Source organism: Meles meles, chromosome 7 (genome assembly GCF_922984935.1).
Source record: "Meles meles chromosome 7, mMelMel3.1 paternal haplotype, whole genome shotgun sequence".
In the NCBI taxonomy this organism is placed as follows: domain Eukaryota; kingdom Metazoa; phylum Chordata; class Mammalia; order Carnivora; family Mustelidae; genus Meles; species Meles meles.
Window position 1 is genome coordinate 149,394,153 of NC_060072.1, and position 25,151 is coordinate 149,419,303.

At 53.8% G+C, this 25,151-nt stretch overlaps 1 protein-coding gene across 3 annotated transcripts in view; it reads right to left on the reverse strand.

Annotated features, from left to right (window-relative positions):
* Positions 1–337: 337 nt before the first annotated feature.
* The window catches only part of WDR37 (WD repeat domain 37), a 52,936-nt gene continuing 28,122 nt past the window's right edge, over positions 338–25,151 (reverse strand). For 2 of the 3 annotated variants that reach the window (XM_046013479.1, XM_046013480.1), the window contains exons 9-14: positions 24,614–24,690; positions 20,089–20,329; positions 18,625–18,766; positions 6,640–6,774; positions 6,070–6,184; positions 338–3,206 (exon numbers count right to left, since the gene is read on the reverse strand). In XM_046013479.1, coding sequence (XP_045869435.1) covers positions 3,075–3,206; positions 6,070–6,184; positions 6,640–6,774; positions 18,625–18,766; positions 20,089–20,329; positions 24,614–24,690 — 842 coding nt within the window. In that variant the 3' untranslated portion in view covers positions 338–3,074. The remainder of the gene's footprint in view (positions 3,207–6,069; positions 6,185–6,639; positions 6,775–18,624; positions 18,767–20,088; positions 20,330–24,613; positions 24,691–25,151) is intronic. The other variant, XM_046013481.1, reaches the window with a different exon arrangement.

Below are 25,151 nucleotides of genomic sequence, written 5' to 3' on the forward strand. Positions count from 1 at the left end.
ACAGGACACACATCTTAGGAAACTCGGAGGAACTTGGACGAGGACCTGCATTCTATCAAATTGCTAACTCCCTCCAGAAATCGTCGGGGTGGTAATGCTGCAACGGAGAAGCATAATTACATGTTGCCTCACGTCAGCCTAACAGAACACAACCAATCTGTTAAGTCCAAAGTAAAAAAAAAAGTTTTTTAAGTGGGCAGTACTATGATACGATTTCTACATTCCTATGGTGTTTAGCAGCCGTTAACGTTATTCCATCAAAGCAAAACATTTTAAAAAGTAAGTAAAATAATAAAGAAAAGAGAGTCCTAATAAAATAAAACTTTTACAATAGTGATTACGGAACGTGGATTTTTAATGAATTTCATACTGGCAATGAAGACAGTCAACACATAAAAACAATTACATCGACACAATAAAAACTCTTGCTTCTACACAACACTTATAAATGCATACTTTCCCCCCAAAGAAAATCGGTTTTCACAGATTTAAGCAGTAAGTGATGTACATCGGATTCTTCAAATTCCAAAATATGTACAGAGTTTTGTCTCTCCAGAAATGATGTGCAGCGGTTGAGAAAGAGAGCTGTTTGTCCGACAGTGTAGTTCTATGGGATTCTCTATCGATACACACGTTCCAATAACCACACATTTTCCTTCCATTACTAAATGAAATCCTGGACATGTGAGCACACAGGACAAAACCACTCTCATTTCCAAACACATTGCAGTGCAGATGAGATCACGTGTGGCTGACCACATGACTTAGTTCAGCCACGCAGGTGCGTACATGCACAGACTCACACATGTTCACACCCACGCACATACATTCACGCACACACGAACACTCCCTATCCCAAAATCTCCGTGACTCCTGAAAACACCACCCCTGAGTCCCCAGCAGCAGCTGAAGGGAACCACGTCCGAGGACAACACGGCAGTTGGCGGGAGGGTGTCCTACTCCTGAGAGCTCACGCCAACAGCAGGGGGCCCGTGCCCTTGCGGAGCCTGGTGAGGGGGAGGCGGCCGGCCCCTCCTGCTAGCGAGAAGGTGAGCAGCTGCCAGACGTGGAGGGCACTAGTCCGCGGAGAACTAAATAGCCACCAGATATGTTAATTAAAAGCTCCAAACTTTTTAGTCTGGCAGAGATCTGGTTCTTAAGTTTGATTTCGCTGTGTCTGTATACATTTTTCAATGTTCCTAACAACGATTCTAAAACACCCAGACATTCAAATTAAAATACAACAGGAGAAAAAAAAAAAAAATACAACAGGAGCCCAAGAGTGTGGACGTGCAGCTTAGCGTCCCAAGGTCAACAGTGCTCTGCCACCGGGGGCGTGGCGTGCTCAGGTCGGCAGGGGCTGGATGCAGACACTCCGGCCCAAGATCTCCGGTGTGGTGCGGGGAGGTGCCAGGCTCTGGGAAGAAAGCCATCCTGAAGCACCGGTCATGTGTCCTGTAGTCGGCAGCCTCAGCTCTAACTATGTCCTGATGGGTTTCCCCTGGCCCTTCTTCCCTTCCAGACGTAAGTCATTTCAGAATCGTTCCAGGTAATTCAGGGCTGAAGCTCCTACGATGAGCCACCGCACATGGGACCTGAGCCAAAGGAGCCTCAAGAGAGGCGTGTTCACGCGGGACCGAGGGCGGCCCGCACGCTCTGCTGACACCACCCCTCGCCAAACGGCACTCCACCGCGGTCACCACTGGGAGGCAGGGGACACCCGTGATCACGGTCATCGTTACCCTCTGTGCCTCTCCAAGTGGACACATTCCAAGTATTAAAAAGAGGAGGGCAGTACACGGAGATGGCTCTTGATCAACACTGTAACTGAGCAGGAAACATGAACTCACAAACACCAGACAACAGTAACTCCTAAGAAGGCAAGAGTGACAGGCTCGCCCAGGCAGTGGGAGGACTGGCGCTGAGAGGGGTCCCGGCTGCCGAAACAGGAGCATCTTGTACCCTGCGAAGCATGGCTTCCGCTACCACCTTGTCAGCTAATGGGAGAGCTTTCGTCCTCAGGATACGTTTGCTATGATTGTCTTTCTGGCCCTCTGAACTGAATTCGGCATTCCAGCTGTAAGTGAAAAGTGCTCTAGCTAGGCAACAGTGAGACTCCCACATTTTCCAAATACACTGATTTTGAGGTAGTACTCATTTATTTGCATTGTTGGCTCTCAAACACCACTGAGGAAGTGAACCCATTTAGAAATACGCAAACCAAAGTGTAGAAAATAAATAAGGTTTTGTTTTCAGGTAGCAGGCAGGGCCTTCTTTAAAAGCTCAAGTCACATTCACTGGATAAGTCATTTGAAACTTCTAAAAACTGTTTATAACCACAGCTATAAACTAAAGTGCTTCAAATTTTGCTTAATATCTGAAATCAGTGATTAGAATCATCCTATTTTTGAATTTGCTAATATGAGACCTCAGGAGATTGAAATGATTTTCTATAAAAAGAGCAGAAACTTTTTGTTTTCAAAAAAACTTTCCAAATGTTAAAAATCGGCATTCTACTTTTGTTACGTTCTCAACTCCAGGTAAATCTTACGCAACTATACCAGAGTACAGAGTGGAACCGAGTTACGGCACAGCACGCGCCAGACCCTCAGACAGAAGAAAACATGACGTCTCCCTTCACGCCCGCTGAGCGCCAGCCAGCACAGATGTCGCTCCGTGACCTTCCCAGGACAAGGCAGACATGTATGATGGCGCCAGCATCGCCGCAGACTGCTCACGCCCGCAGTCAGCACACAGGCTCACACTGAACTCACGCAGACGTAATGCCCTCCTGTCATCTGTCAAACCCAGGAACTCACAACACACGACGTGCTACGGGGAAGGCGGCTTCATGTCCACTGACCAGAGGGGCCAACACACACACAAGACGAAAATAAGACATGTGACCATACATTTTGCTGTACATTTCATGCAAGCTCGGTACAATGAGAAAAGAACATACAAACCACCCTTTCCGGGGTGCAACTCTCACAAAAAGGGCTTGACGAGTATGAGAAAAGCGGCACCAGTCCACAGGTCCATGGTGAACAACGCAGCTAAGGACGCCGGTGACCTTATTTCTCTTGTAACAACGCAGGGATGTTGATGTTCCAGCCAATGGCTTGCCTGTCAAACCCGCAGGTGAACAGATTGCACATGGGGTGGTCCTCGCTCCACGCCGAGCAGCACACCATTCTTCTGTGGCCCTATTTCCAATCACACAAACCAGAATTAGTGCATTACTCCCGAGGCATACATGCTATAAACCCTCAGCCAAATTAACCACCACACCACTCGGTGTGACTGAACTGGAAGAAAACACTTAGCAGGCAGCATGAGACGGAACGAGCCAAAAACTGCACATGTGCCATCGGGGAACGGGGACGGGGGAGTGACGTCAGATGGCACATGCGCAGTTTTTGGCTCGTTCCGTCTCATGCTGACAACGGAGTCAGTGAGACTCAGACCTACAGCTGGGATTCCTTAGATGACAAAGACTCCGCTCAGGAGAACAAAGGATAAACGATGCATCTGAAGTTTCTTAACGGGGCAGGATGAAATCTGGGAGCGCATTAAAGGAAACTCATTTAAAGACCTCAAAGACCATTTTAACAAACAGCTGCCGCAGGTATGAAGGACCCAGAAGACACACGTGGTACCAATAAAACACACAACGACACAAAGTTCCCTCCGCGAAACCTTCACGTGTGAACAGCGCTATCCACACACACTAGACACACGACAGCCCAGAGTAAAGGCACCACAGGCACAAGCGTGCACGACAAAGGGCTTCGAGGCGACCTCCAACCCCGTCTCCATTACGAGCTGAAGGAGAAGCGCACGCACCCGTGAAGTGGCATAAGCCCAGAGCCCGCACAGGACCCGGCGGAAGACGCTCGTCACCTCGAGGCACTGGCGCAGAAAGCCTGAGAGCAGGTGCTTAGCAAGGGGGCGGGGATGAGACCCCGTGGCGCCCAGAACGACGGTCTGCACGAGCCGCTCGCCCACGATGGGGTCGGACGCCAACTTGGGTTTAGAGTCCGGCCTCCCGTCCCCCGCGGGAGGCCTGAGCACACACGGACAGGCGTGGGGCATGCGTCCCCAGAGGGTCTGTGGGCACGTGTGTTCTGGAAACGCCCCGCGCCTGCCCGGTGTCACAGTTCAGCGCTGCACGCCCATCCCGGGACGCCGTGTCCTCGCCGTGAGCCCCGCACGCCGCACGCGGAGCCCTGGCTCGGGCCGCCCAGCACTTCCGCGCTCGCCTCGCCAGAACCGCACTTGCGCGAAACGCCCCACACACTCTGCCCGATGTAAGACAAGTCTACGCCACCGGTCGCCTTCCCTCTCGCTACCAGGTCCCAGTAAGGGCCGCTGTTTCCTCTTCGTAAAATCCCTCAGCTGACGGCGGCCGGGAGCGCGAGCCCGGGCTCTCCGCTGGGAAACCGGATTCGTGTATCCGAGGAGGCCTGCGCAGCTCGGAGTGACAGGAAATGTCACTCGCTAATCTTAAAAACCAGCTCCGTTGAACACACTGCCTTAAAAGGGAATAAATCCAGGCACAACCAATTCCACGGCTGCAACAAGGCCGAAACCCCTCCACGAAATTAGCGCCCGAGCACCTCCGAGATCTCCTGCTTCCTTGCAGAGGCCCTTGCCAGAGAATGAAGTCGCACGCTCACAGCGCCGTGCTGTGCCTCAGGGACAGCCCGCACAGCCGCACAGCGACGTCGGGGAACACACGGGCACGGCAGGAGAAGCCACCGTGTGAGTGACGCTGCGTGGGCAGCACCAGGGACCCTCGGCAGGCCCCGCGCGTGAAGAACTCCCTTTGTGAGCGGGTGTGAAGGTCTCATCAGGTCCTGTAATCCCTGAGCACTCTTTCGCCACGCGCACTCACAAGTTCCATAACCCACTTCAACAGGCCGCGTCTCAGCCCTGAACGGGGCGAGCAGACCAAGCGGTCCTGCGTTCAGGGCACAGGCCTCCCAAGAAGCTAGCGCCACTCAGAGAGAAGGTGCTGCCCCACTGACAGCAGAGACCCCCACGGTTGTCCCGAGAGCACCGTCACTCAAGCACTCCCAAAGCCACACCCCGCGCATAACCGGTCTGAGGGTCACAAACCGTCCGTGAGGCCCTGCGCTGAGAGGTGACATGCATCTGCTCCAAGATCGGCAGAGTCGCGGCTGCTGGGCGGCAAGGGTGGGGGCGCCGGGGGGGACAGACACGCCGACTGCAGGCTCAGGGGAGGCACGAAGGTCCTGGCTCGCCCACACAGCTGTGTATCACGATGACACACAGAAAACATGAGAGAAGAAAGGAGAGGGGGCGGGGGTGGGGTCACTTAAGCCCTAAGCCTGCAAAGACGCTGCTCAGCGGGGGGGGGGGGGGGGACCTCCATTCCCCACGGAAGGAGCCCGCCACGTCACAGACTCTCAGCCTCTCCCCTCACTTCCAACTGCCCAGGAACTGTGGACGCACAGGGGCCCAGGGGGCCCTCAGAGACCCCCCGCCCAGCAGCAGGTGCATGCGAGCCAGGGCTACGGGCACCAGCCAGTTCTCAGCACACGGAGACGCCACTCCATACTCCTCGTCTGACGCCTTCCTGGCCGCACTTTCACCTGCCAAGATCCGAGTCTGCTCCCCAACGAGCAAACCACTACCACACGTGCCAACAGCTCCGCAAACCAGAGCGTGAGGCGCAGAGTGCACGACCTTGTGGACGTTTGTAAAACACCTGACTCTCTCAGTTGAGGTCTTGGGAAACGGTTTCAACTTTAAATTTTATGAGCTATAAACAGAGACCAAGTATTTCCAAAGAAAACCTAGCATCCAAAGACAACAGGAAAACAAGAATGCAAAACCTCTAATATTGTTAGACTGATAATTAAAATTGTATTATCTCGGTCATACACACATAAATTAAATACACTATTAAAATGAGTTTCTCCTTTTTTAGACAACTGAACGACGTGGAGCTCACAGCCTCTTCCTGTCAGTGGTGATCTGGGACGCAGACTTCAAGTTGTCCCTACAGCTCTCCGTCTACCCGCAGAGCAGGAGCACAGTTACCTGCCGGCTGCTTCGGGGGAGCCGCGCGAGCCTCACGCCTGACATGTCGAACAATCTCACTTGCCGGTTGTCGTGTGGGAGGGCAATGATTTTTTGGCCAACGCACACATTGATCCTGCAAAGAGAGAAAAGTGCGTCATGTACAAAGTGGTGACGGCGCGCGTGTCTGAGTTCCCGGGCATCACGGAGTAGGAACCTCCATACCACTCCCATTTCCAAGCAAAACGCGCGAGCAAACCGCAGGTGTCAGCCGTCAGCAGCGTCAGGGCAGAGACCACATTACTCACGTGTAACGTGTGCACGCTCACAGCGACTCAAACTCTGCCCTACGGGTGGCCCATTCTTAACCCACGAAGCTCACTGCACCAGCCTGATTTTATACTTAAGCTTCAGCAAAAAAAGAGAAACTAAATTTGCAATAGAGGATCAATAAAAATATGAACCCCCTAAAACTCACTCTCCCAGAAGCCTACACTGCTTTTCCAAAGATCCACTAAATGCTGACTTTCCACGAGCAGGACGCCACATTGTCATGCACCCCTTCAAGACACGACAAACAGCTCTCTTCACCTGTTGATGGCGGAGTCTGTGCGAATTGTCGCAATGGGAGACCTCATATTCCTTAAATCCCAGACCTTCACGGTGCGGTCATCACTGCCCGAAACGACGTTATCTCCCACGGTGAACACGGCAGAGGTCACAGTGCTGCCAGTGAAGAGCACAGGTTCAGAAAATCGGGAAGTTCCGAGGACAGACGCAAGTCCTCTCCACCTGCGGAATGAGCACGAGGTCCCACTGCCAGAGACCCTGGCGAGGCAAGAGGGCAGGAGCCCGCCCACGCGGAAGCTGACAGTTGTCTCTGCTAACTGCTCCTCCCGCTGAAAGCCCTCTGTAAGTGTGCACGTGTGCACACCCAACTTCTCAGCAGACTAGAAAATTAGTCCACTGTGTTCTGTTCTGCCTTCTCAGGCAACGGAGCAAAGAGAAGCTCCCAGAAGACATGGATTCCACAGACCCTGCCCGACGTCTACACACACTCATGCCAACTTAACCAGAGCACTGGAGAGAACTCACTCCTTTAACTCAACCACCACCACCACCGGCTTAAACGTGTGCCAGGAGGGTGCCTGGCGGCTCAGCCGGGTGAGTGTCCGACTCTTGGTCTCAGTTCAGGTCGTGATCTCGGGGTTGTGGGCCCACATCATGCTCTGCGTGAGATTTTTTCTCTCCCTCTGCTCCTCCCCCACTTACACACGTGCCCTCTCTCCCCATAAAATAAATAAATCCTCAAAATAAACAAATAGATAAATAAAAGTGCGAAGAACTTAAACAGACCTCTCTCCAAAGAATATTTATGGATGCCCAAAAAGCCCATGAAAAGACACTCAATGTTACTAATCAACAAGGAAATGCAAACCGAAACCACTGGATCCCACCGCACACCCACGAGAAGGCCTGTCACCAAGGAAAAAACCAGAACCTGGGCGCCTAGGTGGCTCAGTCGTTGGGCTCCTGCCTTCGGCTTGGGTCAGAATCCCCTCAGCCCTGGGATCGAGCCCTGCGCCGGGCTCCCTGCCTGGCAGAAAGTGTGCTTCTCCTTCTTCCGTTCCCTCTGCCTGTGTCCCCTTCTTGCTATCAGATAAATAAATACAATCTTTAAAAAAGAGAAGAGAACACAAGCACCTGTGAGGCCGTGGAGAAAGGGGAACCTCCCGCACCGCCGGTGGGAGGGCAAGCCGGGGCCGCCCCTCTGGAGGCCAGCACGGAGCGTTCTCAGAAAGTTCAAACCAGAGCCACCCTACGGCCCAGCAATCGCACGACGGGGCGCACATCCCACAGAAGGGACATCAGCACCTGGAAGGCTCCCTGCGCCCGTGTTCACTGTGGCTCTGCTCACAGGAGCTGAGACCAAGGACCACTCCGGCGGCTGATCGCAGATGCGCAGATGAAGACGTGACTTATACATAAACGGGGATTTTATTCAGCCACGAAAAAGGAAGAAATCCTGCCGTTCATCACAACGGGGACAAATGTGAAGGACACAGAGACCCAAGAGGGACCCATGGGTGATGCACAGAGAATGGCGAGAGGAGGGGAAGCCAGGAAACTTCGACGTGACGACCTCCCCCTCCCCGGCCGAATCCCCAGCTCCAAAGGCCAATAGCAACATCAGGGCCAGCATGGAGATGGGCGCGCTGTGCCGGGCACAGAGGCCACCGCAAGCCCGAGGACTTCAACTACAGACAGGGCCGTGCAGACGCCCGGGTCTTCCCCGCGGACTCGCGTCCTCAGGGGGCTGTGAACGTTCTGCTGAATTAGTGAGAAAAGTCTCCACAAAAGACCGCCTCACCTTATGTTAATGAAATGCTGAAAGACATTAGGTTTTTAATAAATCACGATCCTGACAGGTATTGTAGAGCATCAAAGGGAGAGGCTGGCGAGGGGGCAATCGCTCCAAAGGCACCCTGACTCGGGTCTCACGGGGACGCGGCTGCGCCACGGCCGCTCACCGGAAAGCCTCAGACTCTGCCCAACTGTGGCCGACTCATTTATCTTGTCGCCGAGCGCAGCCGAGCATGTGCTTCCAGCTGACAGCGCGGCACCTTCTCGTCGCACACCACTGCCCGATCTGGAACATTCCGCTCCCTCCGTGGGCCTCCATCAACGGAGAGACGGTAATGCTGGCCTCCTCATTAGGACGAACAGCTGTCTTCCCAGTCACACAGAGACATGAAACTGCTTTGCATAACAATCTGCCCGAATTTCACAGCTCAGAAGAAAGAAACAGGATGTGGGAGATGCCCAAGCAGGGCGCTTTCTGGGACCCGCATCAGAAACGGCCCACAGAGCTCCCCAGTCCTCAGTTTCCAGATTTCGCTTCCCACGAACAAGCCCTGTGTTCACACCCGAAGAACAGAGCGGAGGAGCAAGCACTCCGGACAGAGTCGGCCGGGCAGCAGCCTCCCCTCGCTGCACACACATCCCAGCCCCTTGGAAGACCGTATCCAGGAGAGGTCAGTGTGGCCCGTCGATCCGGCAAGTACACGGCCATGTTCACAGAGAAGGCCACGTGCAGCACGTCTGTGGCCCACCCTGGCCGGCACGACATGCAGAGCGGGGCTCTGGGACCAGCAGGCCAGGCTCATTGACAAGCCTGTGCGGAGGACGTGGGAGGGGACTGCACTGGGGTACAACGTCACAGGGCCCACTCCTCTCCGGCCAGCACTCCCCAGTGCGCGTCGTCAGCTACAGTAGTAACTGACGAGACCCGGCTCCAGGCAGCCGCACACACGGAGGGTCCCGGAGAGCACACGCGCCTCGGCCCTGCTGCCCCGTGTGCCTCCCAGGGCGCAGACAGCGCACGGGAGCCTACGTCTTCAGTTCCTGGGCACCTAGAGGAAAAAACGAAAACGTCCCCAAATGAAACACGTTTCTGAATACTGCTCGATGGCTACTCTCACAAAGTAGAGATAAAAACATTCAAAGAGGGGCGCCTGGGTGGCTCAGTGGGTTAAGCCGCTGCCTTCGGCTCAGGTCATGATCTCAGGGTCCTAGGATCGAGTCCCACGTCGGGCTCTCTGCTCAGCAGGGAGCCTACTTCCCTCTCTCTCTCTCTGTCTGCCTCTCTATCTACTTGTGATCTCTCTCTGTCAAGTAAATAAATAAAATCTTTAAAAACAAACAAACAAACAAACAAAAAAACACATTCAAAGAAGTCACAGAGGGTTCCCGTCCCCCACAACGGGCCAGAGCCTGCTCCGTGTGAGCACACACCACCACAAAGGTGGTCCAGGGTGGACGTCTCCGCGGGGCGGCGAGGGTTGTTGCCCTCACGGCACACATGCAGCTCTCGGCAGCCATGCACGCGACAGGCTGCTAAAACGCGCTGCGGGGAAGCCTGTGCCGAGGCTTCTGCCATTACCAAGGTCACCACGCCCCTGGCACGGCTCCAGATGGCTTCAGGAACGTGTCAAACAACCCTTAGCCTGGCTCCACCGTTCTTGGCATCTTATTAACTGAATTAAGAGGGTCACTCAAAAAGGATAGTTCCACACGACCTGATTTAAAAGGGAGACAGAAAAGTTAAACTTAGTAAGATTCACAGGGTATCTTTATGCTCGTAGTATCAAGGGTCAAAGCTCTGACTTCCCTTTCGTGTTTCACCCTTCTTCCTCCTTTTTTTTTTCCCTTTCCCTCAAAGACTTTGTTCATTCATTTGACAGAGAGAGCACAAGCAGGGGACAGCAGGCAGACGCAGAGGGAGAGGGAGAAGCAGCTCCCCACTGAGCAAGGAGCCTGATGCACAACTCCATCCCAGGACCCTGAGATCATGACCTGAGCCGAAGACGGACACCCAACTGACTGAGCCACCCAGGCGCCCCTCTTTCACTCCTCTTAAACAGTGTTAACAGCCAATCATAAGTAAGTTTTGAGTATTTGTAATTATATCAACAACTGTGGCAAAATTTAAATTAGGTAAAGAATGAGTTCCCTCAGATTTTAATAGGTTAACTGTTCATTCCCTTGGTTTCTGGATGTAACTTCACTGGTCACATGCTAATCAATTCACAGCCAATTCCCAATATCACAGTCATGTGACTGTGTATAAAAACCAGGAAATGAAGAATTTAAAAGGATTCATTTATTTTAAATCTTTCAAAAGGAAAAATTTGGCATTAGCTTTAAAAGTAACAGGATATAGAGAAACCCTATTCACCAGAATAATCAGGAAAATTAAAGTAGGAAATATAGTAGGAGCCATAAGATTTTTACTCTCAAACACATGACCTTAGCCAAAAACCACAACATCAAAGAAAGATCCCTGGTGCTTTCCTAAAGACACCCCAGACCACAGTGAGCCCAACGCTGGGTCTGCGGCAACCACACGCATGGGAAGGCCCCTCTTCTTTACAGGAGAGATTGGCCGGGATGTCCCTCACACCGGCATGGGGGTAATGTCCCCTACACACTGGACGGCCGGTGCCCAAGGGCCCTCGTGGCCCAAGGACTGCACACAAGTGTGCTTCCGACCTGGGAGTGTGAGCACGCCCAGCCAGTGGCACGGGCTACGTGGAGGATGACATGTGGGACCTGCAGATCTGTGCGCACAGACGTGCACAGAGGTGCCAGCACTCAGGGATGCCGGCTGCATGGGACATGTGTGCACGTGTGTATGAAACAGCCAGAACACACTCACACCAACACAGAAGGGGCTGCTACCCCAGCCTCTCTGGCAAACAGGTGTCCTTTAATCAGACTTCTGACTTACACACCGGAGGAGCCGAAAGGGGCAGGAAACACGGTACCAGGGAGCACCCACGGCTCCCACACCCAAGCACGGACAGCGAGGGGAAACCCCGGCCACGCCGAAAGGCCAGAGTCAGCCACTATCACAAGCCCCCAACTCCCTGCACCTCGTTGGTCACGTGGGAGAGACCCATGCGCAGGCAGCTCCAGCACCTGGTCACCCGAGGACTGACTCTCCAGGGTCCCCGTGCTACGGGCCCCACAGGACAGGCGCTGCCCTAGACCAGGGTCGCAGCCACCTTTCTCTGTGGGACGCGCTGTGGGATGTGGGCTGTCACCGTCACGGGGCTGGGGGCTGCCACACATGCAACGGGAAAGCACGTCTGTTCCTTTGGCTTACCAGACCCTGCTGAGCAAAGGTTCAGACCTTGTAGGGTACAGCCAGAGCTAGCAGCTGTCCGGGACCGCAAGTCCCAGTGCCCTGTCCTGTGTGTCAGGCAAGGAGCCCAGGAGACTAATGGTTGGGGGGGGGCAGGGGTGAGGGGTAGGAGATCATCGCCATCGTGGGCACCATTTCCACAGCGCCAAGTCTCACGCCCCGCCTGTCCCCACACGGGGAATTCCACGGACGATCATCACAATAACGCCCTGGATGGTGTCCGATTTATATCCAAGTCTGTGTGCTCCGCACTGGCCCCTGGGCAGCTGACCCCGGCCACACTGACGGCAACCCATCCCCCAGGTGGCCTGTGTCGGTCATGCCCATTGGTCCAAGAAGCTGGCATGTGCTGCTCCCCAGCCTTCTACGCAGGACGCGTCATCAGACAGGGTGGGAAACAGCTCGGAGTCTATACTCTCTGGGTTAAGTACCCGCACTCAGCTCCACAGACTCTGCAACGAGAACGGACACTCAGCCCCGTAGTACCTGGACTGAGCACCAGCACGCGCCTCGGTGTGGGGCTCCAAGAGCACACACAAGGCTGCTGAGAGCATCCAAAGTCCCTCTCGGTACACACATGCCCCAAAAATGGTCTTTTTAAAAAGTTCTGGTCCTTGAGGGATTCTGGAGAGAGCCCTCGGTGGAGCCTCTGAGGCCAGACGGCAAATGGAGCGTCACTCCGCTCCGGCAGCAGCGCCCGCTGAGCGGCTGGTGTGAGGCCCGCCCAGCCCGGCGTGTGCCGCCAGAGGGCCGCACACGGGCCATGAGCACCGCCTCTTACCGAAGCAAGCTCTGCCCCCCTCCCCGCATTGCTGGCCGCACACCGCACCAGTGCCTTCCGCCGACCCTGGCAGGCAGGTCCACACACGTGTCCGGTCCGCCTAGCGAGCGGGCACCAGCGCGGGGAGGAGGCGTTCGCTCTGTGTGAACAGCCGGACGGTTCTTCGGGTCCCCTCGGTGCGCAGGGAGGCCGCCAGAGCTCCCAGCGAAGCACGTGGAGGACTCGGGTGCGCTCCTCTCCTTACAGTCCGTACTTAGTTACCTGTCAGCCCTCTGAAATGGGGAGTTTGAAAGAATAAATATTGGGGCGCCTGGGTGGCTCAGTGGGTTAAGCCTCTGCCTTCGGCTCAGGTCATGGTCTCAGGGTCCTGGGATCGAGCCCCGCATCGGGCTCTCTGCTCCGCGGGGAGCCTGCTTCCTCCTCTCTCTCTGCTTGCCTCTCTGCCTAGTTGTGACCTCTGTCTCTGTCAAATAAATAAATAAAATATTAAAAAAAAAAAAAAGAAAGAATAAATATTAAGTCCCCTCTTAACTTTTAAAAACTGTATGCCGAATCAGCAGCAACTTCCAAATGGCTCAAGAGGGGCCTGGTAAGTGGAATCCCAAGTCCCCAGACCCAGGGGCAGGAGGGGCAGGTGCCGCCCCAGGGCGGTGGCGGGATCTCTGCGCAGACTCCGCGACGACCGGGCCACGGCCGCTGTTACAGTAAAACCACGGCCTGGGCTGCGAGCGCAAGGTGCAGGGCCGCCCCAAGCCAGTCCGGCTGCCACTGTGCTCAGCGCTCCTCGCGCTTCCACCGCGCAACAACGGAGCAGGCGCTCAAACACAAAGGACACGTCCGAAAACACGACTGAACATGGCCACCGCGTCAGCAAGTACTGGGGGTGTCCTTAGTCTCTCCCGACCTCAGCTTCATGTAACCTTACTATATCAACCAACCAGGAGTTACAGGACTCGCTCATCTTCTCAAAATCATTTCCAAACCGTCCCATTTAAAAGGCAATTCCAGACTCTCAGGCACCTGGCAGGGAGGGTAAACGTGAAAGGAGGTGAGGCTCGAGGAGCACCGAGCTGCCGTGAGCCGCCACAGTCCCCCTTCTTGCTCAACAGTCACTCCTACCCGAGGGACCCTTCTGGAGTTGTCCCAACCCGGAAAGAAACCGCGCGGTACAACATACCTCCTCCTCGTCCTCACCGACAAGGGCTCCCAGGCCATCCCCAAGAACAGGCTCATAAATCAACACAGCCTCCAGGGTGGTGGCTCGACCAGCAGACAGCGCGGACACCCCCACCGAGGGCCTGCGCACAACCTGAGTCGCTGACCGAGCACAGAAACCAGCACTTCCAAGCCAAGCGCGCAGTTAAAAGTCGGGCTGCCGAACCGCTTTCTCTAAAGCATGAAGACAACTGTTAACTGCATGACGAAAAACTCAAAGCTATTTTCGCCTCACACATACATGGCCGAGAATTTGGTACTCGGTACTAAATATCCTCCCCGGTATTTGGAAACAAAGCGTACGAAAATGTTTTATCTTTAAAGCAATCATTATCATTTTTCATGTGACTTTTTTTTATTTTGTTTTGTTAGATATGGTATTTCATTTTCTTTAGAAGAAGACACTACGGTTCACGTTTGGAAGATAAAGTTATAATCATGTGGGAAGAATTAAAGCAAAACAGTAAAACAACTTCGCGTTCTCAGATATTTCACCCATGTTGAGCTAATTTCCAAGTTTCTTCAGGGCCAGAGCTTATTCTCACTGATGGATCCTGTCAGCTGGGTACAGACTGAAGTCATTGGCCACCCACAGAGGAAGCTTAATGACCAGTGACTGCCTCAACTGTCAGTCCCTTTTTATAGCAATTGGAACAAAACAAAACGAAAACTAAGAAGGGGGGGCCTCCGACAAGACACACAAAGAAGCAGTGGTGCCGGGAGGGAGGAAGCTGGGACCTCCGGTCAGAGGGCGCTCCCAACAGGCAGCGTTCACGCCCCTTTCAAAGGACAGCGAGGGAACCTTCAGGTGAGTTCTAGCACCATCCACGCCTCTGCAGAACATCTGTGCACTCACGGCCCACAGGCCAGAGTCCAGCCAGAGTCGGCGGGACGCCCCACCCCGCAGAGCACACACCAGCCTACGAGGAGGGAAGGGCCAGCTGTCATTCACTGCACAAGACTGAATTGTATTGTCAGGGACACACACGAACATGGAAGGGTTGAGCCGATTTCAGATGAAAAGGACTGGATTTCAGTTCCAGCTCCTGAGGAAGGCAACAGAAATACATAAAAACACACTGCCAGTGCTTAAAATTCCTGACATTCCAAAACGCTTCAATTAACCATTGCTATTCTTTCCAAGAGCAGTGCACACAACAATTTCTCGTTCCTGCTATTAGGAAGACCGCCTGTGACATAAAAAGCATCAAAATCCACCGTCACGGGACCCGGAGCACCCCTCCGGCAGCGAGGCCCCGAGTCCCAGCCACACAGCTGCCCCAAGCAGATCCCATCCTGGTAAGCTTCCCACTGTAACGAAGAGCTTTCACAACACAGAGTGAACACTACCGGCACACATCAAGAAGGGAAAAACCATCATTCGTCCTCCTGAATGTTTCCAATGAGAACTTTAAACAGCGCTTATGTCAAGCGGAAATCACCGCAGCACAAACTTCAAGGGGCCCCACGTGGCTATAGAGTCTACCCCACACTGAGGCGCCACATCTCAAACTTTTCTCTTGCTAAAAGGCACAGAATCCACAGAGCAGCATGAGGGTAACAGACAACATGAACGGGGAAAAGTCTCTCTCTCCCAGACCGGTAACAGTTACATCCTCCCTTAAGAAAACCCAACATACGGGGCATCTGGCTGGCTCAGCCGGTGGAGCATCTGCCCTCGGCTCGGGTCAGGATGCCAGCGTCCCGGAACGGAGCCCTGCATCCGCCTCCCTGCTCAGCGGAGAGTCGGCTTCTCCCTCTGCCCCTCCCCTCTCCTACGCTCTCTTCTTTCAAATAATCTTTAAAAAAAAGAAAACCCAACATACAGAAATTCAAAACTGGACAACTAAGTGAGTTACTCACATTATAAAACAACAGATTCTAATGGAACTTTACTTAAGAATATGTGATGAGTTCCTATAGACCAAAACATGCCCTAAGATAGTAACTTTTGTATAGTGTGTCCCACATCACATCAAAACCAAAGAAATACGTGGTCATGTAGTTTTAGGAAACGCTGCCTCTGCTACAGCCATGATCCACGAAAGGACCACTGAGCCTACAACTCTTCAGGTGACACCAGGTAAGGAGCAGAAACGCCCTCATCGGAGCCATGCTTCTCATATTCAGGAAAGAAACAGACCAAAACAACTCAAGAAAAGCACCCTGGAAAACCAAGAGTTACCTCCCCGACCAGGAGACCGCTCCGGAGACAACAGTGTGACTATTTCCTACGGTGGTGGGCGCTGCCGGATGCCAGGAAGGCGGCCTTGGGTCTGTGACAGCAGCCGTGGCCAGTGGGAAGGAACAGGTGCAGTGGGGACATCCGTCAGAGGGACCAAAGGTTTGAGGGGAGGCAGGAGACCCAGTGTGTTCGAGAAGCTGTACTCAGAACACCCCAGGCGAGCGGCTACACTGAACACACAGTCAAGATCAGCCACTCCTGTGCGCGTAGTCGGGACTCGGGGTCCCGTGTTCAGGTGGAACACGCCCCTGTGTGGGCACACGCTGGTATCCCTTGCACCGGTACCGTATTCCATAGATTTGTCCTATGGTCTCAAACCAAGAGAACCCACACCAGAGACAAGAAAGCAGCAGGTACTGAGAGGAGGCTCGCCTAGAAACCCCGTCCACGTCTCACCTCCTGCTTTCCCAGCTGCAACGATCTGCAGACGCGGCGGGTATTGAACACAGGAAGACGTCCAGCTGGGCTCACACGGGCTGTAGCCCCGCCTGCTGACCTCACAGTGTGGGGCCTCACCAGGCAGGGGTCTCTCCACCCACAGGAGCAGAGGCCCCCGCCTGCACGTGCTCACCACCGAGGGACAGAGCAGAGACTCGGGCCGCAGGCACAGCAAATGAGCCCCCCAGGACAAGCCCTTATGATTCCCAAAGGCTTAAGAGGAGGTAAAACCTCCCCTTCTCTGACCCTTACCATAGGAAATCACCAAAGGGAGAACGTTGTCTTAGCTCTGTAACTGCAAGTCAACGAAGGTGCTCGTTCGTGCTGACTCGGATAGGAGTGAGCGCGGTGCTCGCATCCATCTTCTCAGTTTGCCCGACAGCCCACATGTCCTCAGCTACATGGAATGGAAGCATCAACTCCTATCTTGGGGGACACGGGTACGAGGCCAAGGGACAGAAACAGGTCCACCCCTGATCCCGTGAGAAGAACAAGACTTCATAACCAACTACGTTCCTCACAAGTACCCCTCTCCAAAAACAGCCACTACTTCACAGACCCACCAGCTGCAAAACTACACCCGAATCACACGGACACGCCAAGCATGACACCTGCTGCCCTGCTCCCTTCAGTTTCACTTACGCTTGAAACTCTTCCAGATAAAGCCCCAGGGAGAAGCCCAGGCTCAGCACAGGGCTGCGCGTGCGGGGGGCCCGGCTCACCGTGCACACCAGTGCCCGCGCAGGGCTCCTCCTGTCCTCCAGGCCCAGAGCAACCACATCCTACATGCGGGTGAAGGGCAGCTGCTCCCGGCACCCCTGATCCCACGGCTGCCCCATGTTATCCCGGCGCGGCTGACTGGAAGCCGTCCCCTCCATGGCCCAGAGCGGGGCCCACGGGATCAAGACCCGCGACAGCAGGGGCAAGGCAAGAGCTGCCCTGCACCCAGGCAGCAGCACCTTGATAAACCACGGAGAGCCAGCCGCCTTCCGTCCCGGGGCCACGGTAACTCCAACTGGTGGCAACAACTCGGACTCCGCTAACTGTACAGCTCTCGGAACACAGAGGCGCCACCCGCCGACACCGCCGCGCACCTCGGGTGCAAGACACCACTTCTTCGCCAATCTCGAGCTTCTTAAAAATCTCTGTCCAAGTTTCCTTGTGAACGTTTCCTAAATTCTGAACACTAAACCATAGTATTCTAATGTTAACACATAAAACAGACTTATTTACTGCATCATGTGAAAGAACGAAGAGAATCCATGTTCTCAAGCAGCCAAATAAGCAAGTGTTCACTGAGAAGTGTTTTACTGAGCATGCGGGAGCTTTTCCGGACATGCAGAAGCTCCAGCCGGACACACACAGCCAGAGAGAAACAGGCACGGTCCGGTCCAGGAGACAGCGTGCAGGGCCCGCGGTGGCATGGGGCGCAGGTGACAAGACATAGTCAGGAGTCCTGCTCGTGGAGTGGATGGGACACAGCGGGGAACTGGGGACGTCTGAGGCACGAGTAACTGGAAAAAGGTTCACGTAATTTACCAGGAATGGTCAGACCAGGAGAAGAGTTTTTGGAAGGAAGAACTCTGTTAAGACACGGTTATGCCTGAGCTGCCCAACAGGCACCAAGCAGGGGAGGCACTACCAGAGGAGGGCCGGCGTGTGAGCATGTGTGTGGGAGTGAATGTGGGGGGGGCACGTGTGTGCATGTGAGAGTGTGTGCGTGTGTGTGTGAGGTTACTGTGAGTGTGTGTGCACGTGTGCTGTGTGAGCTAAGATATGTGAGAGCCTTGCGTGTGTGCATGTGGGTGTGAGTTAGTGTGCGGTGTGTGCGTGTTCCTGTGAGTGTGTGCATGTGTGAGTGTGTGCATTTGCATCTATGACTGTGTGTGTGTGTACACATGCGTGCATGTCTCTTCCCCAGCTCTGGTCGGGCCCTCCCCGCAGAGGACGTGAGTATTTCCCGATCTCCCCCGCCCCATTCTACCCCCATCCAATTCTTTGTGGGAACTTCAGTGACTCTGTGTTCTAAGTTCTTACAAATACACAAATGGAGCTAAGTGTTTAGGGACAGAGCAGCCGCCCTGGAAGACAGTGGAGCTGTAAATTAAGATAAGAATTAAGTTTTAATACCACCCCCAAAACCTTTTCCACGAATAGTTAAAGAAAGATCTCTAAATGACTGTGACTCACTCCGTATGGCCCTGGAAGACATTCACGGAGTGGATTGAAGGGTCCCTGAAATCCCAAAGACGGAAAGTCGTGTCCCGGGAGGAGGTCACCACAAGCCGCTGGGTGGGGTGTGTGCAACAGTGCGTTAGCTCCTGGTCATGCCCTACAACCAAAGATGACAAAAATGCAAGATCATCCACCTGCAGGCACAGTTAGAGTGATGCTTTCTCAAGAACATAAGAATCAAACAAGTCTTTATGGTCTCTACTGCTAATGCTCACTGTAAAAGTGAATATAGGAAGCAAAAAGTAAGAAATCATTTACAAACAGCACGTAAGCTCATGGTGGGACTGGCTTTCCCTCAGGCACTGAAAGTCCTCTCATTCATGCATTTACAGGGATCAGGAAAAGGAGTGTGAGTGTAACCCACGTCCTGATCCTGACCGATCCTGACCGTCAGAAGGTCCGGCAAATCTCCTCAGCAGGCTAAGTACGTGAACAGACTGTCTTAAGTCTTCACTTCCAGAGTAACTTCTAATAATATGATATGGGGAGCCCTTAGTGAAATACAATCTTTAACACTCAATGAGGAAATGCACTTACTGACAAATTTGCAAAAACATCTGAGGTGGGCATAATTCTAAGATGTCCCGGTGACCCCCATCCCTGGTGTACACACCCTGGATACCTTCCCTTGAGTTTGGGCAGAACCTGCAAATGTGACGAGATATCACTCTGGTGAGCTCCGTACATCAAAAGGCAAAACAGATTTTGCAGATGTAACCTAGACCTCCAAACCAGGTGGCTTTACGTTCACAAAAAGAAACTATCCTGGTGGCCTGACATCATCAGGCAGGCCCTTTAGGACAGATGTTCTCCAGAAAGCTGGAGAGATAGCAAAGAGCTCTGTGGGGAACCACCTCTGGAGGGGGCAGTGAGGGACCCGAGGGCACCCCCTGGATGCTAAGAGCAGTCCCCAGCTGACAGGTAGCAAGAAAATAAGGACCTCAGCCATATGGGGACCTCAGCCATGGGCCACACCCAAATGAATCCTTCCACCAACAATAAGTAAGAGGACACACCCTGACTCTCAGATGAGATCACAGCCCCAGGCAACAAACACCACTTCACCCACGAGGGCCAGCGAGCACATGCCCAGAACTCCTAAGGTAGGAAAACCATGAAATTATAAGTTCCTGTTATTTTAAGACACAAATTTTCTGGAAATTTACTACAAAGCAATAGTGAGCTAACAGACCAACTTTTTTTCAACTATCTAGATATAACGTGCTACAATTAAATCCCCTACAGATAAGATAAACTTAACAAACAGTTCTGCGATTCAGAAAGGATCCCTGAGAAATCATAACCTGAGCACCGTGAGAACTACAAACATTCTGGACAAGAAGTCATTCGCAAGGTAAGACCCAAACACAGGCACATCGTTCACACACGCGCGGCCGGAAGCGCAGGCGCCGGAAGTACCTGTCAGAGCGTGAACGAGCTCCGCCGTCTCCACATCGAACAGGTTCGCCGTTCTGTCCCAGGAGGCCGTCACCGCCTGCTTCCCCCCGACCAGCCAGTCAGCGGCTATGACCACTCCCTGGTGGCTCTTAAGAGACGTCAGCGGCACTCGGATGGGAGGACAGTCGCTGGACACGTCCGCGTCCCCATCTGGCTCGTCTTTATCAGAGCACTCCACTTCGTCTTCGCCACAGACCTGCTGCTGATGGTGAGAGCAGAGAAGAAAGTCCCTGGGAATCTTTTTTTTTTTTTTTTTTTAAAGATTTTATTTATTTATTTGACAGAGAGAGATCACAGGTAGGCAGAAAGGCAGGCAGAGAGAGAGGAGGAAGCAGTCTCCCTGCAGAGCAGAGAGCCCGATGCGGGGCTCGATCCCAGGACCCTGAGATCATGACCTGAGCCGAAGGCAGAGGCCCAATCCACTGAGCCACCCAGGCGCCCCAGTCCCTGGGAATCTTGAGTCTCTTCTGACACGGCTACACACTTACACTGCCGTCATTCGTCTTTCTAGACTCGGCCTCATCATGGCCAGGACCGGCACACACCTGGTGTGTAACTGGAGCGCACTCTTTATCAACTGTACAATTATCTCCTTGGCTAAAACCCTTAACCAAGTATAAGAAGAAAAACCTAAGGCCACTACGACATCAAATGAGCTACAGTCCATTCCTGTACTGGACTGTACGGCAGTAGATACCGTGCAGTTACACACACTAGTGTGCTCACGAATGCCACAGGAAAGACACAGCATAGGGAACGATGTCCCATGTACACACACAGTATAGAGACACACGTCCCATGCACACATATAGGAACACAGATCATGTGTACGTACACAGTGTAAGGATATACGTCACACGCACACATAATAGGGGGACAGAGGTCACACACACACACACATGTAGTATAAAGACACGTCACACACACACAAGTTCAGGCAGAAATAAGCATTAACAAGGAAAACAAAGCAGAAGATGGGACAGTCGTAAAGGCTGCTATTTCATACAAAATTACCAGAGGACTGCTAAAGTGAAATTTGAGTTGGGACATGAGAAAAGCAAGGGAGCAAGACACACAAACATCTAGGGGAACAGCACGCCCAGACAAGGGAAGAGCAGGTGCAAAAGCCGTAACAAGGAAGCAGACAGGGGACTCAACAAACAACAAGGTCATGGCGGCAGAGGTGCGAGAGATGAGTTACAGACATTCGCACGGGTCACGTGGGGCAGAGGTGACCCAGCCAATAAGACTCAAGAGAAATCAAGTCGGAGAAACACAGAGGCTGACAGAGGGTCAGACTCTCAGACATGAGTAAGGAGTCCAAGGACTGACTGCGCTGGGCAGCGTGGAGGGGATGCCGACGAGCAGCAGGGACGCCCCGCTGATCCCACAGGAACGTGCCAAGAGCAGGAAGGGTGCAAGGTGTGTGCAGGAAAACCAGGAGCTAAGGGGACTCGCCGCTGCGCCAGGTCTGAGTACTGCCTGGAAGGATCTGGAGGAGAGGCAGGCAAGGCGGGGGAAATCCTGGAGTATGGCCGTGGCCAACTCGGGCAGCGGGCTCAGGGTGCCCTGCTCAAGGCACTCACAGGTCAGGAGCAGCAACCGAGAAAAGCCTGGTGGAACCACAGGTGGGATTTCTCCAGGAAGACAGGGACCCCCAGTCTCGCAGGAAGGTCAGACATATGTAATCACGCGGAGTTACTGATTATAAAGCACGCCACAGACTACGAAGCAAAGGGTAGGGCGCCGAGGCAGGCGGGTGGGGAGTGGAGCAGGAGCTACAGCACAGGGAAGGGGTGGGGGTGAGCCGAGAGCACCCTGCAGAAGGGCGGAGCGGACCGTGCAGAGGCAGGCACAGCCAGAGCATCCAGTCAGGGCTGGAGCCAGGCAGAGGAACAAACTAAGGCCAGGGCCTGGCAAAGGACTCATTCAGGTGACAAGGGCCCGTCCCGACAGACTGCTCCTGACATCACGCAGAGAGGAGACAACGGGGGCAGCCAGGCCTGAGGCAGGATGGGGACTAGAGGTGAAGACCGCTGGGGGCTCAGAGTACCCGCCCCTCAGCATGCAGACAGGTCCCAGGAGTGTAACCTGCTGAAGGTGAAAAGACCCAGACTGGCAACCGCGCCCAGACAGGAGGAGCAACACGGTCACTACAAATCCCACATGGGGACGCCCCAACTCGGGGCTTTCAGGCTTCTGAGCTCCCACGCCGCTCCTGAGGAGCTTCCCAACCCTCCCCGCCCCCAGCAGGCAGGAGTGGTCTGGGCAGTGCCTCGCGCAGGTGCAGAAGAGGGGTCCTGGGTAGGCCACGGCTCCAGAGCAATCTGCGGGCCAGTGTTACGGAAGGGGTATCCTGCAGAGGGAGTGCATCCAAGAACCGTGTGAGAAGCAGAAGCACTAGGATGTCACAGGCTCAGGGAAACCATGGAAGAGGAAGACAGGGAGGGAAGAAGAGACGCGTCAAAGACAACCCCAAATGTCCCGACGGTTTGGTGCAGTTACCCAACCTGCAGCCGTGCACCCACTGGGCGACTCCCCGAGTATCAGGAAGGAAAAGCGAAAAGTAAGCATGAACACATGGATGTCCTCAGCACAAGTCCAGGGGGAGACTGCGGATCTCAGAAGAGTGGCCTGGAGCTCCCACTTCAGAAAGCTCTAGCCAGCAGGATCCATGCTGGAAAGATCATGGTCAGAACCCTGACAGAAGTCATTTTTCCAAACTACACAAGGAACTAAAAGATTTTAAAATGCAAATGTGATGGGGCGCCTGGGGGGCTCAGTGGGTTAAGCCTCTGCCTTCGGCTCAGGTCATGATCCCAGGGTCCTGGGATCGAGCCCCGCATCCAGCTCTCTGCTCAGCAGGGAGCCTGCTTCCTCCTCTCTCTCTGCCTGCCTCTCTGCCTACTTGTGATCTCTCTCTGTCAAATAAATAAATAAAATCTTTAAAAAACAAAACAAAACGCAAATGTGCTAAGCGCTAATCATGAGTAACTGTAAGATCGTCAACACTGATGCGGCCAGAGGCAGGGGCTGGAGGCCGAGAACTGTGTGATTTCTGCCATGTCTTGGGGATGGCGTACAACTCACTGAGCCGCTTTCCCGGCCAGCAGCCTTGGCACAGGATGGCCAGCACGGTCAGCAGCCCACGAAGCTATCTCCGGAGCACCAGCAGCTCCAGAACCAAGAGGTCCCTGACTCACTCACTCAATCAGGGCTTCTGGGCAGGAACAGCTCCTGAGAGCCACTTCGGTAACGCGCCTCGATTTCCACCCCGCGGAGGAGAATGAAGCCACTCACCAGGTTAAACGGGCATCACACACCAGTGCGGCGCAGCGACTAACCGGTCATCTCACAGCGTTCCCACTACACCACCCCAGTATTTCTCTATCAGTATGGAGGATGCCAAGTGAAACGTGCTGGTCCAAATTAAAAAGAGAAAACACATGGGGCACCTGGCAGTGGTGGGGCTCAGTGGGTTAAGCCTCTGCCTTTGGCTCAAGTCATGATCCCAGAGTGCTGGGATCGAGTCCCACATCAGGCTCCACACTCAGCAGGGAGTCTGCTTCTCCCTCTCCCTCAGCCCTTCCCCCGCTCTCAAATCAGTAAAGAAATCTTTAAGAAACAAAGTAAGAAAGGAGTGTTCAATGGTGGAAGCACCCCAAGTGCAGGGGGTCCACCATCCCCCCGACAGCTATGGCTCTGCTGCGCTCGGCTGCCCGGTGCGACTCCACCCACACGCGTGCCCCCGGGACAGGCTAAGGACGGGCACAGACCTAATGGCAGAGTCTGCCCTGTGGAGGAAACTAGGGAGGTGGCCTCCGCCTGACGACAAACACAGGGTGCTGGGCTGAAACAGCTGCATCTGACAGGACAAAGGTCATCGAAGGCTTCGTGGTTTAAACCGACCCATCCCTCCTCTCCGTGGGACCTCTCGTTACCTGCGTTAAAACCCCACCCACGGGATGATGGCACACACCGTTCACCTTATGTGAAAGACAGACGAGTTGTCCAAACAACGTGAAATATTTAGAAACAGGTCGTAATCCTACAAGTCCTAAACATTAATGGCCAGGGGAAAGGGCAGTGAGAACAACACACAAAGGTAGGCCCGTCATTTTCCACCCTGTCTGTCTGTTCCGCCTGCAGAGCAAGACACCAAGCCGAGGTAGCCACGCCCAAGGAGCGGCAAATCCCGTTTCTGGCCAGGCCTTCCCTGCTCCTCACCCTCACCCTGCCTCTCCTGGGCACGTGCAGGGAGAGGAAACACACACGAACTCAGTGGCGTCCGCAAGGACACATCTTCTGGGATCAGGGCCCGGCCTCAGGACCTAGAGGCTGGGGGACGAGGGCTTCAAACTACGGGATGCAGGGAGAGGGGAGGGATCACACACATCCAGTCTGTAAGACGTTATAAATTCATCCTAAACTCTGCACATGTCCAGAACCCTGTCGTGCTTTCAGGGTAAATAAAGGTGCTGCTTACGGTAGTGTCGGCAGCGGGCTGGGGCGTCGGCAGCTGAACGGCGTAACTCCAGATGTGGGCAGTCTGGTCTCCAGAGGCTGAGGACAGAAATTAGGGGACAATTACCCAAAGCACACAGCAGGTGTGAAACGTGCTTTCTGCTAGGCTCTGGATCAGTGACCCCAAAGCTACTTCGGAGACTACATGATACCACTGCCAAGACACTAAAAGTATCAAATTAAGACAGTGATTAAAATATCCCCTTTCGGTGGGAGGTTGGGGGAACAGGTGGTGGGTAATGGGGAGGGCACGTTTCGCATGGAGCACTGGGTGTTGTGCAAAAAGAATGAATACTGTTACGCTGAAAAAATAAATAAAATGGGAAAAAAAAAATATCCCCTTTCATTTTAGGGTAAAAAGCTGTGAAGGTTCAGGCAAAATGTACAACCAGATTTTATTCTCCATTTATCTAACCTAAGTCAACTGGAACCCAACTACACTTCCCCTCACGACCCCGGCAGCTCCGAGGCGCTTCAGAAAAGCGAGTCCCATGAGAAAG